At 30.8% G+C, this 18,189-nt stretch overlaps 1 protein-coding gene across 1 annotated transcript in view; it reads right to left on the bottom strand.

Moving 5' to 3' along the window:
- Positions 1-18,189, bottom strand: part of LOC118196068 (uncharacterized) — a 207,908-nt gene that overhangs the window by 66,832 nt on the left and 122,887 nt on the right. The window contains exons 18-22 of the mRNA XM_035367469.2: positions 12,875-13,107; positions 11,182-11,301; positions 7,035-7,220; positions 4,104-4,310; positions 2,348-2,644 (exon numbers count right to left, since the gene is read on the bottom strand). Coding sequence (XP_035223360.2) covers positions 2,348-2,644; positions 4,104-4,310; positions 7,035-7,220; positions 11,182-11,301; positions 12,875-13,107 — 1,043 coding nt within the window. The remainder of the gene's footprint in view (positions 1-2,347; positions 2,645-4,103; positions 4,311-7,034; positions 7,221-11,181; positions 11,302-12,874; positions 13,108-18,189) is intronic.

Raw genomic sequence — 18,189 nt, 5'->3', positions numbered from 1 at the left:
TTTGCCCGCTGTCAGGTTTCAATGTCTTTTCACCTGTAGGACAATATAATGGTAATCAGTCATCGTTTTTTCCTTGGCCGACTGCCACCTTTCTTACAGCTGTATCCGTCATTTAAAAAAGCCTTCCATGCTTATGAAATAACACTTTTATCAGTTCCAAACTCTTGTGTAACAGACCTCAAACTATGCTCCACCTCAGGCTTGCCTATCATTCTACCACATGTAAGGACATTCTGATGGTGTCTTGTAGCCATACTGCATGGACAATCTCATTTTCATTTGCAGAAGAATGCCTGGAAATGTGTCATCTTTCTCTCTTTTTTTTTTAAGTTGCCTTGAACCACAAGCCTCAATTCCTCATGTTTTGCATGCCCTGATGTACCTTCTGATATCATGGTTCTGATATTTGCATATGCATCACCTTTCAATTTATTACTTAAGTTTTGCACACTAGTGAATATGCAATAAGAAATATAATGCAAACAGTTATCCTTTATTACTGTTCAGCAATTATTCAAAATAACTAGCATAAAAACATAGAGTAGACTTAAATACGAATACGGTTGGAACTTTAAATAGTGGCAACTATTTATTTACAAGGAATACAAAAGTGATTCATGTCACCATGTTTTACAGTCCTTCAATATAGTCACCAGCATTGTGTACAACCTGTTTCCAACGATGTGGAAGTCGCAGAATACCTGTAGCAGCGCTAGTTTTGTTGATAGTTTGAATGGACCGGTCTACTGCCACAAGAATCTCAGGAACAGTTTGGAAGCGAGTGCCACGAAGTGGTTCCTTCATCTTAGGAAGTCATAGTCACAAGGGCTTAGATCTGGAGAGTATGGTGGATGGTAAAGCCCTTCCCAGCCCCATCGCTTGAACAAATCAGTCACAGCTTGCGCTGCATGCGGCGGAGCATTGTCATGCAAAATGAGAGGAGCGTTCTGCAGAAAGTGTCGCCGTTTTTTTCTCAAAGCTGGTCAGAGATTGTGCTCCAAAAATGAGCAGTAATACTGCGCAGTGACGGTCTTTAGTGGGGGAACAGTATGCGTTAGGATGACACCATCACAGTCGTACACGAGAATCACGATAACTTTCACATTGCTGGGGTTCTGACGAAATTTCTAAAGTCGTGGTGACCCGTGATGATGCCATTCGTTTGATTGGCGTTTCAATTCTGGCTGGTACGATTGGGCCCAAGTCTCATCCAGTGTAATGATACGGCGTAAAAAAAGCATCTCCTTCGCGCTCATAGCGCTCCAGGTGGATTCGGGCAGCATCGTATCGTAGCCATTTCTGCATTTCCATCAACTGCTATGGAACCCATCGTGAAGCAATTTTTCTCATGGACAGGCATTCCTTCAGAATGTGCAGCACAGTCATATGCACTAATCCTGTTTGTCTGGCAAGCTGACGTTTGGTGGCGATCATTGTCCATTAGTGCGGCAACAGCTTGCACGTCTGCATCGCTGACACTCGGACGACCTGGCCACAGCATGTCTGCCACGTTTTGGCATCCTTCATTTCACCCATCTTGCTACAGTTCTGTAAGGCAATGCAGATTCCCTGCAAGCCTCTTGAAGCCCTTGATGACACTGTCGTGCTGTACAACCTCTGGCACATTCAATTTTTATCCAACATCATTGTTCTTGTTTTGAAAACATCCTGACAACACTTACTTTAGACTGCGAGCTAATACAAGGATCCGTTCTTCGTTTCACTCCGCATGCACGTGATGTAGGCAGGACGAGTCTTTTTGCTGAGAGGTAAGGTAGGTATGTAGTTTATCGTGGTATACACGATATTCTTTGGTTTTGTTGCGTAGCGTTTTTTCAGCTGTGTTGCCACTATTAAAGTTCCAACCCTCGTAATTTATGTCATAGAAACTCACCAAATTTTAAAACATAGGAACATAAATAACCACGAAGCATAAAATCAAAATTTCTTCTTCAGTTTCTTATTTATTTTATGCTTAATTCTAAGACTGCTACTCAGATCATGATATTATTATACTGATAACACTAATTACTGAAATGGAAGCTTAGAAGATATACTTAGTTCACTAATTTCCAAAAGATACTATTATGAAACTGCCATGTTGATTATTACAGAAGTAATTACTGTTACTACGGGTGGAAGCAAAAGACTTAAATCATAAGTATAGAACTCAACATTTACAACAGAAAGATTCTAAAGATGAAACAGGTGAAAAAACAATGAATCATGGAAGTTAGAAAATAAAAGAAAATAATAATAAAAGTAATAGTTTCTTGACAAATAAGAGAAGAATCTCTGAAATACAATGAGGTTAAGAGTTTTCTAAGAAGGTTACAATCATACATACTGAGCATGATATCTTTAATTCTCTCAACTGCCTCTCTAATTCTTTATTTTTCCTGATCAAATCCTCATCAATTTGAGTCAAACGACCAATCTTCTCTTCTAATCTACGAATTTCAAGCCAGTGAACAGAACGAGGAGACATTGCAAAGCCATCTTCATATGCAATGTGAAGAGATTCAGTATCTTGAGAACTACTAGGTGAAGTATCTGAACTTTGAACAGGGCTAGATGACAATGATGCATTCATAGCCTCCAACTGTTTTGCTCTTTGTTCAACTTTTGCTTCTAAGAAATGTATCTGGAAATAGCAAATCTTCCTATGAAACTCAGAATTTAATTCAGAATTTAAAATGTTTTATCTCAGTTTACAATGAAATTTAAATAACTATACATTTAAAATCTAATAAACTTGATTAATTTTTTCTTCAATTAGAGAACTTAAAATTACCTAGAAGTGACTAAATGGTGCCATAGTATACATAAAAATAGATTTCAAATAACAAATACATACATGCATACAAATATATATATATATAAGGATAAATCCATGTAAAATATTAATTTCACTTAGGAATAGCCCTTTAAATCTCTAAAATAAATTTGGTTACTTCCCTTTCCTGTCCTAAAAATAGTAAATGCTTATAAAAAAATCTCTCTGAATGGCATCAATTCAAAATTAAATCTATGTTGTATGATTCTTGCATAATGCTAATGATACAGGCACTTACATAACTCTTCAGACAATAATGATTTCAAATTTTGGAAATAAAACTTATTAATTAATAAAATCAAATGTGAACTGATACTTTATCATTCTGAATCCAAAATTTCCTTGTGGGCATGTCATATTCTCTCTCTCAGATCTGTCTTGCAAAACCAATTAGCTCTTGCTCTGCACTGCAACACTTATTTGATTCCACTGAGATTCATTATTATGAAGATGTAAAAGTACAAATGTGATTAAAAATAAGCACAGATTGCTCCTACTCTGTAATTCAAGTCATGAATATGCTTTTCAAGGATAATAAAGAAGTGTTAAATCACCAAAATATGCATATTAAATTCATTAATATTTTTATTTAATTCAGAATAACTTTAAAACATTTACGTTTTGGCTTTGAAATATTCTTAAAACAATTTTTATATATATACAAAATGAAGCATGCTACTAATACATTTAATTTAATTATCATATTTTTAAGCTATTTTTCAAAACTGAAAATTTGAAAGATTAAAAATTCCACCACAACAGCAATAAATGCATATGTGAAATAGTTCCCTCATCATCTGGCTATTTTACAAAAGAAATATAATCACTTTCGTAAACATTCACTTGCATGCAATAATTTAATTGAATCCAGGTTAATCTGTTCTGTTCTATAGTAATTCAATATTTAAATAAACAAATAAACTCTATAATTCTATATACCTAAAATGAAATTTTCACAGATTATACCAAAAACATTAACACAGAAATTATGTATAATTTCTTAAATATATCATATAATGACTTCATATGCTCACTAAGCACTGTCAGAGAATTTACTTCTTCAATAATCATGATCACTTAAAAACACATCACATATTTCATTACTAACCTAAATAACTCTTTTTATCCCAAATTCTTTTTCTGAATCTTATTTACTTCTATGTACTTTTCCAGCACTTTGTGTTTTTTCTGTAAATATTTATTTTTTTTATGCATTGCTAAAATTAAGTAAAAAAAAAAAAAAAAAAAAAAAAAAAAAAATGACTACCTGTCCTCTAAGTTCATGAAGTAATGTTTGACTCTGGGACATCGTTTCAATCTCCTGACTTTGCGAAGCTATACGCTCTTTAAGATCATCAATTTGTTCAGTTGAGTCCCCACTCATATAATTGGTTTGGAATCCATTCACTGCATCCTCTACTTTTGGATTATATTCCTTTTTAGCATTTAAGGTCTCACACATGCTGGAAAGTTTCTGGAAGAAAAAAAGGAATATGACAAAAATACATATACAGATAGGTTATTTAAAAGGGGGAAATAGCTGGTAGTAATGGAGACTAACAAAAAAAATTGTTATCAAAAGCATTACCATTTCTTTCCTTTCCCATATTATAAGCTCCTTCTTAACAGTTCCATGAACTATAAAAATATATGGTATTATATTTTAACAAACAACAAGAAATGCAGGTATTTGATTGTCTAATGCAGTGGTTCTCAAACATTTTGACTCAGTGGAGCCTCTTTTAGAATTAAAATCTATGGAGGAGCCTTCAAGCTTATTCTACTATGTCTTACAAGTTAATAGTTATTGGGAGTAGTGTTAGGGAGAGGAAGAAAGGATGGACAGTAAAGGACTATAAAGTAAAGAGATATCTAAATATCTGCACAACATTTATGCAACAAAATTATTTTAAAACTTAGAAATTCACATTATATCTCAGTTTGCTCTCAACTTTCACCAATACCTATATTATTAAAATTACTTTATTTTTGCTAAAGCTCTTGGCCATGCCAGCTTGCATACCCAGGCTTCATTGATTAAAAACCATCACCAGCAGAAAGTTATACTCCATATCCTCCCCAAAGTGTTGTTACCTCTGTGTGCAGTTCCATCAAACTTGTAAATGCTTTTTTCCTTGAGATGATGATCTTATTTTAGTATGTAGGAAAAGGATCTCATGGTTGCTTCCTACATCTTCAAGCATTAGTTTGAAAAGCCTGGTTTTAAAAGCTTACAATTTTATACAGTTTGTTTCTTTACAGCATCATTCAACATTCGCATCAGCTCAGAAAACACATTTTTTGAGTGTATGAAGAATGCAGTGGCTATTGCTACACTTCTTCACTTAATCTTTAATTTTAGGAGTGGCTCTAGTTTTGTGATCCATCATCAAGTCTGCATCATCAGTATAAATACCTGCACAGTTTCCCCATGTTATCTCATTTGATGAGAAAAATTCATTTGCAATAGATTTAATATCAACCCTGAAGAGCTACAGAAATCTCCATTTTGACAGTAAAGAATGTTTTTTCTTCAACAATTCTTTTTGGTTAAGTGAAGTTACAACACTTTGCTGTACAAGAATAAAATGATCATAGTATGATAAAAATATTATCATATTTCTGTCATAAATAATTATTATCATCATGCAAACAAAAGTGCCTGATCTGACCTGAAAACTAAATTATATGATTTCATTTCTCTTTGTTCTCAATATTAATGAAGAACATTTTAAAACTGCAAATTTTATCCACTATAACTCAGACATATATTGCTATGTATAAAATGTTCAAACACGTCTTCCTATACTTGACATATCTATAAGAAATAGTCAAATTAATTGCAATAAAAAGCTTATAAATCGGACCAAATATCACCCAATGAGAGCACTGAATTTTTTCTTCTAAGGCATGAGAAGAGGGAACATGTTATGGAATCCAAAATACTCATTTTCATATAATTTATATTACAAATAAGGTGAATCCATGACACCACCTCTAGCAGATGATGCATTGTCTACTATACAAAAGGCAAAATTAAACTTAGCAAATTTTTAAGAATTTAATTTCTTATTATTTTGATTTATTTTTTGTTTCTTATTTTTAAATTAAAAAATTTTTACTTATTTTATTCATAAATTAAGTGCTTAATGATTTCATCCTCTTTGTTTGGATACGAATATATTTTATGTAACAATAAATTCAGCAGAAAACAAATCATATCCACAATAAAGCAGGCAGAATGGAAAAAGAGCACCGAAAAAGCTACTAAAGTTATATTAGTTACTACAATAATAGAATATGCATTGGGGGGATTTTTTTTTCTCTTTTCTAAATTTTCAGAATTAACAAAAACTGACTAGAGAGCTTGATATACTACATATAACTGATGTGACTAAGATCTGAAATCATTTAAAGTAAGCACCGCTTTCAGACCTTTATGTGTTTCATTAAATACACGTATTAGCCCACCAGCGGCCGAGCGGTAAAGTTGCTGAACACTGGTAGTTCAGTCCGAGGTTCAAATCCCGCAAATGGGCTGGCTACATGGGTGTTTTCGTGGTTTTCCCCATGTGTAACGTGTATACGAGCCAGTTTCCCTTAGAAAGTCCTCCACGAAGGCATCCCTCCCCTTAGCCAGATAGCCCTCGAGGCTTTGCCATAATTAAATAACCTAACCATAACATTAAATATTAATTTATCAGTTGTACACCTAAATTTTCCTGCCTTTCTTTTTTAAATAATCCAGGAATTGATTAGCATAAATACTATCACAAGATTCTTCAAGATTTTCCTTATTATATACATTTATATGATTCTTGCAATAGACAAAAGATATTATCCACAAAAAGATAATTCAGAGGAGTGTTTTAATGAGAAGATAAAATGTAAAAAGCCATTCTTTAAACACCTTTGAAAATATTTCACAAAATAATAAAATAAAACAATGTTGATTTTGTTTCCTGTGTTTACTGTCAGTGTAGAATAAAGAAGAACGTCAAATTTAGAAAATACATTTATAGCTCAAATAGCAAATTTTCCTTCACATAAAAGTACACTTAAAAAATGTATATTTTTTTTAAATATTTGTAATAAAATAATAATTTCAGAACTGCAAGAAAAAATAGCTATTTAAAATATAATTACCTTGAAACAGAAAAAAAGAATGCATATATGAAGGTTTTTAAAAATAACTCACCAATCGTAGTTCAGTTTCTGCTTTAGATTTTAAATCAAGTTGCTTTTCTAGTTCTTCAATGATATCACGCAAGTCCCTAATTTTATCTAATGAATGTCTTAGCTCTTTTTCTAAATCATCTTTCTTCATCATAACATTTTTGTGATCTTCTATTCTTGCACGAAGAAGTTGTTCCAATGACTCAATCTGTTGGACACAAATACTAAATAAATACATACACATATTTAAAAAATGTATATATATATATACTGATTTATTATGAAGAGGAAAAAATAAAGGAAATTTATTTTAGGAAAATTTAAAGAAATATTCATTAACATATTTCATAAAAATATGTTATGACACATGTTAAAATAATTATTTGAAACTTATTAATAATCTCAAGTAATGAGATAAATTCTGCAAGAGAAGAAGAGGAAAAATGTGGTCACGTGCTTTAAGAACAACAACATCCACATATTCTAAGTTTACAATGGAGTTGATAACAGATATTCAGCCGAAATTAATTGATTTTTCAAATTTAGAAATTTATGGCTGTTGCGAAAAATTTAAAAAATACTCTTCGAAATTTTTTCTCTTTCCTTGATGTCAACAAGAAGAGAGTTTTTTGTTATTTAAGGAAAAAAATGTGAGCAATATTTATTTCAAAGTAATGCCAGATAGCACAGTACTTATAACAAGCTGTGTTAAAGCCAAAATAAAGAAATCAATTAATTATGAAACATCTGTGCAAATTCTGCAGAAAATGAGGTAAGATTTATAAATTTTTCTTATGCATGATGCTTACTAGTATTAATAATGTTTTCATTAAGAATATCAAGTTATATCAGTTAATTGAAAACTATTTCCGAGACCATGAATAGCATTTGCCAAACTTTTGAATGTAAGTGTAATAATAGTATATTCATATTCATGAAGTTGTTCTAAATTACTGAAATAACTGAATTTGTGAAAGATCTGTTTATCTGCAAGACCATAAATACATAGCCAATTTTCTGTTATTAATATTAATTAGTGTCATAGAATATTTTATGCAGCTAAAATTTTATTAATTTCATCAGGATATGTTTTAATATTTTAGCTGTTGTAATCGATTTTTAATGAATACACATAAATATCAGAATGTTAATTTTTTTTAATACCTTCCACTGTAGATATTAAGGATACCAACAGTAGTCATATTAGAAGCACCAGTAATACTAAAACATTTTAATATAAAAGGATGCTTTTATAAGAATTTATACTTAATTGTAAAATTTCATGGGAGTTTTTTAGTTTAATCACGAGATTTTAGTTTAAATATTAAATCAGCATGTATACTTAGTCCTTGAAAATCAGTGGTTGTGTCAGGTTATAGTTTGGGATAACATGTGCGTTAGGTATATGAATTAGAATTACACTAGTTTATTTCCTAACTTCAAATTTATTTTTTGAATATTTAAAATGCATACAGATAGTACTTTTTTATTATTTATTATCATAAAATGAAGAAAAATGTATTATGAAAAATTATTAGTTTCACAGCTAGTATTTTAATGAACTCAGTTGCATAAATCTCTATATTTTTCTTTTTAACATTTATATTACAGTATATAAAATGTGCTAATTTGCAGTTTATACTATCAATAGGATAATAGTCAGTTGCTAAAAATTAAATTTTAAGTTGTATAAAATTATGTATTAATTTTGAACTGCGTAGAACATTGGCATCATTATCCTTACATGATTTAATTAAGGGCCAACTGTATTTGCAGTGCTCCAGAAATTTGACTATTACAATATTCAGAAATGAACTATTTATATTTACTGTTCTGCTGATAAAATGACGACTTAAAAATATTTATAGTAACTTTCTTTTCAGTGTAGAAGAGCAATCTATGTAAACATGATTTTATGTATTCATTTTTACATTTTTTATAAATGAATTAATTATCATACCAAGGAAAGAATTCATAAATAAATATTAACAATCAAAAACATGGTAAAGCAGCGAACAAGAGTATCATGAAGATAAAAATAACATATACGAGTTGCCAAAATTATACTAACCAAATGAAATAATAATTAAAGATGAAATGCAAATGTCATAACTGATTAAAAATAAACAAAGTTTCCGAATTTTTAACACATCTTCCAGAGCATAAGCTTGTTTGTTTACATTAGCAGTTTTCTCATCCGGTGACAACCGATCTCACAGGAATGTATCTCATTAGCCATTTACATAATCCTACTTGCCTGTTTTTAACAAACCCATACTCATTACAACATATTACAATACTTACTGAAAGATAAAACCTACTTTACATTTCAAAATAAATTTTTAGAAATAAAAATATTGATGAATATTTATTTTATCTGGCAGCAATTTTGAGAAAGAAAATCTTAATCTAATTTTTTTTTGCCATCCTCAAAAATTTTCTTGAAATAATAGTACTAATAGTTGGAGCCCAATGAATTGCTAGCAATTTGTTTTCAGAGCATACAGAGGATGCAGGCCTAAACTGAGATTACCCAGCTATTATAATTAGCATGGTTATGATAGTTAGCAGCAGTAATGTAATTACATATATAATGTTTATACTACAATAATAATATGTGTGATTTACTTGGCATTTAAACAGAGTAATTATTATTTATAATATGATAATTAAACTTCTTCTTCAGTTCTGGAATTTCATTTATCAAAATTCCCATTTATAAGACTCATTAGAACAAAAATTAGTTTAAAAAAAAGTCTTATTTTCAAGAAAATATCTTAATAAAGTCCATATTTAAATGCCAAGTTTACTTAATTACCAACTCAAATTCAGTAAATATTTTTATCCCTCTTTTAAGAATAATTGTACAATAAAAATTTATATTCTTTAAATGATTATGGCAACAACATGAAAGCTATCTTGTTAAGAAAAAGGTTGCCTCCACAATCCTGTCTGCTGGAGCTTCTGCAAAAACCGATGCAAAAGGAGACCATTTGAAGATTTTTAAACACTTGTAACGATAAATTCCATAAATGATTTTTCATAAAGTTGCTGACATTACTTTCACGACAAACCTTGTATAACTTTTTTTTTGGGGGGGGTAAAGAAATGTGCGGGTGAAGCCCCCTCCCTCAAAAAAATTACAATAATATAAAAGTATTGTTCACTATCTTAATAGCATAAACAAGAGAAATTCTATCAAATTTAAAGAGGATTTTTCCCCCTCTTTAAATCTGGTAGACTTTCTCTTGAAAAGGAAAGGAAATGAAAAAGGGGGGGTTAAAAAAACACCGATAAAGTTTGTTACAGCCATATTTACATATCTCAAAATTCATCACAGCTATATATAAAGTTATACATATGGAAAACTGGTTGTATAAACTCCAAAAATTCCATCCACTATAAAGTAGATCTGCAGTTTGACTACACTTACACAGAAGATTTTTAAAATAATGTTGCATTCTATAGGCTATCTCAGCCTTAAGCAAATAAGATGTATACGAATAAGAATATCAAATAAAATTTTTTAAAAATAAAATATAAATTTAATGCTTCATATAAAAAACATACATGTATTCATATAAAAAATATATTAATAATAATATGTGCTGCTATTTAAAATAAGGATAAATTTTACATCTTACACAGCAGGAGGTAGCAGTTCTTTGCAGAGTTTACCCTCTGCTCATTAACAGGCAGTAATTTGATAGCATTATACAAGATGATAAGAATTATCCAATATCGAAATTGTATGTGTGAGACACATACCACTATTTTTTCCATAGCTTTATAAAATCGCAACATATTACAAAGGGAATCCTTTGCACCACTGCCTCTAATACTTTTAAAAATTCAAGCACATATAACTTTTTAATTTTTTTTTTAAAAAAGGAGGGAACTGTACTTAATTTTCTCACAAAAGAAGCTGCATTTGACTTGGAATATATGATCTCTTTCATGCTGATTATATTTCAACTTGTACAATAATTTAGCTTAATTTTTTTTTTTTTTTTTGCTTCCGCCCACCAAGTAATGAATTTAACGATTATTTACTTAATTTGCAACAACACTATCTGAAAAGGATTGACTGGAATGTTTTATGTATCTCAGAAAAATTACTTGAAATGTGTCAAAAGCAATTTATAATTAAATTTAAAAGATAAACCTACCTCTTTTGTTAACTGAGCTTCATTACTTTGTATTTTCTCCTTTTCACGTACAAATTCTTGCATTCTATTTATTTCCTTAATAAAATCCTCTCGCTCTTGCTCCCTTTCCAAAGCTTGTTCCTTTAAGGACATAACCATAAAAGATCATTTTATAAATTTATTAAATAATACAAACAAAACTGAAATTTTGAAGCAAAAGATATGAAATAGCAAACTGATTTTGTCTTAAATAGCAATGTTTTCTATTGCACTGCAAGTGCGTAATTAAAATTTGCATTTAATCTAATGATCAGCCAATTCCTTGTTAAGCATTCTTGCAAACTGTCAAACCCATCAGTTATTAGCTGTCTCTTCATTGAGAATGCACCATAAGAGATAACCCATGTTACACTCACAAAAAGGGGACAGACAATTACAAACCATTATTTATTCTCCAGAATTCAAATCCAGGCCCAACAATATGGCAGCCAATTTATCTAACTACCATACTTAACAGGACAGCACTAACAAACCCATTCTGATATTACTGTCTATCATAAAAATATTTCTGTTTGCCTGTGACCTCATGTCAAATCTTATTATTCTCTAAACAAAAAAGTCTTTTCCCTGTATTTTTAATGTATTTAACATTATATTTTTATTTATGATCTTACTATTGCTCAGAAATTACTGATCACATTTTTCACTGCCAAAACAATTTAGAACGACAAAAAATTGCTACTGTATGAATAATAAATAAATAATAAAAATATCTATTCAAGTGGTGAGCTCTATATGATTAGGCATATTGATGGATTGGCTAGACTTAGTGGATACCAGGTCTCATCTTCTGAGCCAGATGTTTTACAAGAAATTCCACACAATAATATGTTACACTTTAAAAAATCCTGAAGTAGGCTCTTTCCTATTTAGTAAGGCAGCATATCTTTTTATACAGAAAGCGCTGCAATTGTAGTTTGAAGACATGCAGCTAATAAGTTTAACTAGCTAACCCAAATACTACATGTCAGTTTCCTTGAGGATTTTTGAGAAACACAAGTGTTGGTTGTGTACCATACATATAGCCTAGCTAGTCAACTCTTTCATCTTGCAACAAGAGGAATGCAAAATTTGATTAGCAGTTTAGTAGTGGTTAGTTGATAGGCAACTCTGAAGGACAGTCGCTGTAATAACAGCAAAAGTAGAGCCAACCTATTATTATGAATGCTGATGTGGTTTTGAAACATCAGCAAAGAATATTTGGTGTCTTTAGTTATACAATGCATGTTATCTTATTAACCTTGTCAATGAAGCTATACTAAATATTAAAGCCCAGAATTTCTTGAGACACAAAATTTATTTCAATGCTTTTTATGAAATTTAAAATGAAAGGAAGACTAAAATCAGTGATTATATAAAGTACATATGAAGGAAAGGGGAAAAAACAGAAATTTTATAAATAATCAGTTAAAATTTTTGATAAAAACTAGAATTGTCTTACAGATTTCGTCATTAATGTGATATTTCAAAATTGCAATGCATTTGCAAAGATGAACAGACATAAATACAAACAACAAATGATGTTTGAGATTCAGGATAGTTTGTAGAAAACTAAAATTTAATACATATTTTTAAATTTCTCATTTTTCAGGCAAGATACTCATTTTCCTGTAATAAGAAACTATAGATTAGACTCATAAAGATTAATACTAACTTCAATGAATTTTCTGTTTGATAAAAGCTGTTTATCCATTGCTTCCATTTCAGCTTTCAAATCTCTAATTTCTTTACATTTCTTTTCAACAAGATCTTCTTTTTCAGCATTCAACTCATCTAAAGCTATTTCCATCTGATGCAGGCGATCAAGGAAAGACTGTCGCTCTTTGCTCAGATTTTTCTGAACAGTCTGCTTTTCAGATGAAAGTCTTGAATTTTCTTGCAAAAGTTCTGCAAATTCAAAATAAAAACAACGAAAGAATGTAAGATTAAAGTATTTTATTCTTTGAAGCAGATTTCAAATACAGAAAAAAAAGTTATTCATAAATAGAAAGTGTATGGTTTTTATCCCTCCTTACAGCACACTTATGCCCAGTTAGCAATCAGAATGTCTAGAGTTCAGGTCCTGGTGAGAGCACTATACATTTTTTATAATTCCTGCTTTGAAAAACCTAATACATTCTATGGATAGCACCCAAACTAAATGGTGGTGAACAACAATTCATCACCAATAATATTTGGTTATTGGGTACTCTCTTCCTCAATTGTCCTTTAAAGAGGGAAGGGAAATGTCCTTCAGGCGGGGAAAGATTTCCTCCTTTCTTACTGCAAGCCTTTGTGATGTAACTGGAATGTCACACTAGCAATCGGAAAGTCCAGAGTTTATGTCCTGGCAAGAATACTGTGCAGTTTTCATGTCTCCTGCTTCGAAAAAGCTAATAAGTCTCTATAAAAGTACTTCTATTGATGCTGTGAGAATTTAGCAAATGAACTTTTTAATAAAAGAAATTACTAAAAATGGATACTGAAAATTATTTATTTAGTTAAAATTAATTTATTACACTGCAAAAAGAACCTGTGTAAAGAGTTTTTAACTGTGGGTTATTTATAATAACAAAGAATTACTAAATTTTGACTAATTGCTTTTGGAAAACATGCTTATTCTAACTTCACAAATATTGAGAAGCACTTTTAATCTGCACAGATTTAAAATAAATAAATAAATAAACATCCTTCAGGCATAGGATTAATCTGCTTCCTAACACTGATTTGAAATTATTTATAAATAAGACATTCCTAGCTTTTCTGTTTAATAACATTTATAAAATTTCTGATATTACAATATTATAAAATTTCCAAGATTACAATAAACAAAAACTTATAGAATATACATTCTACTCCTTTACAAAAGTAAAATGTTCCTATAATACATTGTAGTAGCTGTAAGCAAAAAGATAGCTTTTTAATCCAAAGCAAAGAAATAATTATTATCAATTTATATAAAAAATAATTCAAGCCCTTAAAAATTAAAACTAAATAAAAATATATTACACCTTAAATATCACAAAAGGCAACAATATTAAAGGGTTATCATATATAATGGAGTGAAATTTTGAAACTGGGAAGATTTCAAGCACAGTGAAGGCACAGAAGCGGTAGCAATTACAGAGTGGCAAACTGAACTGAACAATTATCAATTGGGTAGAAAGATACAAAGCTGATTAGAGTATAAAAGAAAACAGGAACAGAAAAATAGGACAAGACAAAGCTAATTTTTGTGAAAACTTTCAGCTTCCAAAAACGACAACTTTTGATATGGACCTACCTGTTTTTACACAGCATTTAGCTTGAAAGAGTATATATTAAATGCATATTTTACTTTCAGGTCTCTGATTCTTAATTCTATTAAATTCAAAACATTCATAAATCAATTTGTTAAAGGAGAAATGAATTTGTTGGAAACATAAATGGATTTGATGAGTTCATTTCTGAAGAGCAGATGTTGGACATGGTGTTTTATTGCATCATGTCTTTGACAGTTGTTTTGATACTGTGAATAATTATTTAAGTACACATTTTTCTGGAGAAACATTATTTCAAGATAAATTAATCTGCTTAGTACCATTTATAATTTTACTTTAAGAAAAAAGTTCAAAAGAGTTGAAAAATGAGCATTACTGCTGCAATTCAGTGTTTAGATAAGGTAAAGGTCCATGAGATTATTAGCAACTTTGTGAATTGTATAAATAAATGTACTGAATTGAAATTTCATTTCCACCATATGTTGCATAAATATGTACACTTACTTTTCCTATGATGAACTCAATTTTAAAGAAAACAAACCCTGAGTTTCTGAGAACATAATTAAATAACAATACTGAACATCTCTAATTCTGTAAGGCAGTCCCTTTCCAAAAGGAAAGAAAAACTGAAATGTTGATTAAAAGCCTTAGATTTCATTGCATTATTATTTATTCATGGTATAACACAATCATAGGTCACTTTCATGTGGTGAATCTGCTCACAACTGCCTAGCAACTTTGATTCATCACTCCATAATGCACCTGCCATACAGGTAGAAGAGCAACCATCTCTCACAATGAATGAAGGTCAAATCATTGTTTGATCCATCAGGTGAATAGATATGCAATTTCTATTACTGAACTAAGCTTGCCGGCTAAGGCTGACACATTCTTTCAGTTGTGCAGTTATTTATAAGCAATAAAGGCCCCTAAACTTGTGTGTTCTTTCAAAATGAAAGCTATATTTTTATCCAACATAAAAATAAAAATATCCTTGAACTCTTTATATATATATATATATATTATCTTTCTTATGAAAAAGAAAATCCTCTAATTGATTTCTTTTATATATTTTAAAAAAATTATTGCATAAAAGTGAAGTGGCATAAAGGAAATTTTTGTAAAGAAATGTATATGTATTGTAATTTGTAAATCGATTTTATTATAATGAAATGAAATATCTATTTATTTAATATTATTTGATCCTACTAGTACAAAAGATTCCACGCATTACATCAGTTATACACTACTCTTCCATCAACATTTCAAATGGGGAAAAAAATCATTTCATTATTTCTCTCCCAACAAATCAATGATTTACAAGTTGGGTGTACACTACAAAATATGACTATAGTTTTGCTATTCATATCAGTTTTAGTAGCAAATGTATTCATATCAGATTTAGTATCTAGTTGTGTACTAACTATTCATATCAGTTTTAGTAGCAAATGTATTCATATCAGTTTTAGTATCTAGTTGTGTACTAACTATTCATATCAGTTTTAGTATCTAGTTGTGTCAGGTTTAGTTTCCATTTCTAGTACTTGAAACAGCATTATGAACATATTCTTATTTTAATCACATGGAAAACTAAATTTATTACCCTATTTTTATTTTATTTATGAGATATTTAAAATTAATGTACTCTCATAAACTAGTTCATTTAGAAGAAAGAATATTATTTGAAATCTAATCACCTAACTTTATCAGGTTCAATGTTCCTTCTAACCTTCTTCGGGAACATACAAGGACCTGACTGGGAACAGAGAGCTTACTAAAGCTATGTTCACTAATTGTAGTAAGTAGACAGGATACAAACGAAGGGTATACAAAACCCTTTATTTTTCTCTATATACAATAACTTCCGTACTTCGGAATACAATGACCCGCCACTCGGGGTCTAACGTAAAAGTATAAAAATAAAACTAAACTCTAATTTAATTTTAGAATAAGACACGTGAAAGATTGGCCTTATAATAACAGGAAGCGTATGTAGCACAGAGACTGTGAACACTACAATACGTTTAATTTATCAAGAGGATTAAAACCTCTGGCCTGGAAGGCAAACAGCAACTGCGTAACTTCTAAGGTAAGCAGCCTGCGTTGACTTACTGCTTCCTCTCCCTCTCGCTTGGCAAAAAGGCCACACTTAAATACTTGGCGTTCGCCAGACAAACTTTGCATAAAATCCTTAACGCTTATAATTCTGGCCGGAAGTAGAAAATAAGAAGTGATAGTAAAGATTTAAAATAAAATAAACGTTAGTAAAACTTAAGATCCTTACATACTTCCCGCCAAAGTTAATTAGTTTGAAACTGAGGTCTAAAACGACCTTGTTGAAAACTTTTAGCTCTAGAATCTAACGCGAGGCCAACCTTTTACAAACACACTTCGCTAGAAACTAGAAATTTAAAAGAAAGAAATTTGTTACAATAGCAGCTCCCAGGATATACAACAATCTTTTTTTTTTCATCTGTACTGCATCTAAACAGGAGCTTTTATTCAATTCTGGTTCCTTCCAGAGATCTGGAAGGAAAACTAGTTTAATGAAATGTTACACAATGACATGGTAAGTAACATATACAATTATACTGCTCTTAACATTCTTATTTCATTCATGACTATTTTAATTATCTCTCCCCGTGCTCTCTGACATGTGTTGTAAAAGAACACCTAACACGAATGTGTTTCTGTCTACGTGTGCCACACTTCCTCCTACAATCAAAACACTAACGTGTTAAAATTCAACATAACGAGACCTCTTAACACACCCTAATTTCAACTCTAAACCCTGAGGTACTATTCTAAAAGTGGCTAACTCTAAAGTGTAGCATCAGAGAGCCTAACTACATCATTCAACCTTTAACACATATTCGCCATGATTTAGTCTTTACAGTCACACGAATAACAAATTTTTAACATTACTTTCACTTTTACCATATCACGGTATTTCTTAACATTTAAAATAACAGTTCACATGTATATAAGCACATATCAACATGCTGTTAATTTTACACATTTGAAAACATACATTAGTAGTACATTGTTAACTTCTATTCTTTTCAAAGCAAGTGCCAATTCTTTCTACATTGAAATAATACTACATTTCAAAAAGTCTTTCAGACTAAAACTTCTTTCTTGCTAGAATGTTTTAAATACAATTTATACAATAACTTTTTACAATATTTAAGTCTTTACACAACGCTATTATACATCAACTTTAGTTTTACGCGCGAGTAATTGAAAAACATAATAAGAAAATCGGTCACAACTCATTTCTCGCCCTTTTGGCAATAAAGGTAGACCTCGCATGAGGTAAACTTCTTGAAATCTGCCACTTGCAGTAAGAATGAAAGATTAACTTAAGTTTGCAAAGTAACATAAAATTTTACTTATCTTTGTAATATTCGGAAATCCTTTTCTGGGCCCAGTCTTTAAAGGTACTGCAGATAGTAGTTTGGTTTATCCTCCTTCTTGTACGGGCTCGCCCTTCAGTGCTTTCCTCTGGAAGCTTCCTTTTTTCACCAGTACGGCCACCCTTGAATACTTTCCTTTTCTCCTCTGCTTGTGGTCTTTGCCATTTGATGGCAGCTGGTCTTGGCGGAACCGGGAAATTTCTTCCGTGTTCTTGCTTGGACCTCGTTGCTGGCCGTTCAAACTTTCCTTGTACTTTTTCCTCCGCCGCTGATGGCCCTTCCGCAGTTCGGCGACTTTTGCTGCGGAGAATTCT

Source organism: Stegodyphus dumicola, chromosome 4, assembly GCF_044657685.1.
Source record: "Stegodyphus dumicola isolate Sdum_Otavi_A_Nest chromosome 4, ASM4465768v1".
Taxonomy (NCBI): domain Eukaryota; kingdom Metazoa; phylum Arthropoda; class Arachnida; order Araneae; family Eresidae; genus Stegodyphus; species Stegodyphus dumicola.
Note: the sequence above shows the minus strand (reverse complement) of the source record. Positions and strands in the feature narration are given on the sequence as shown.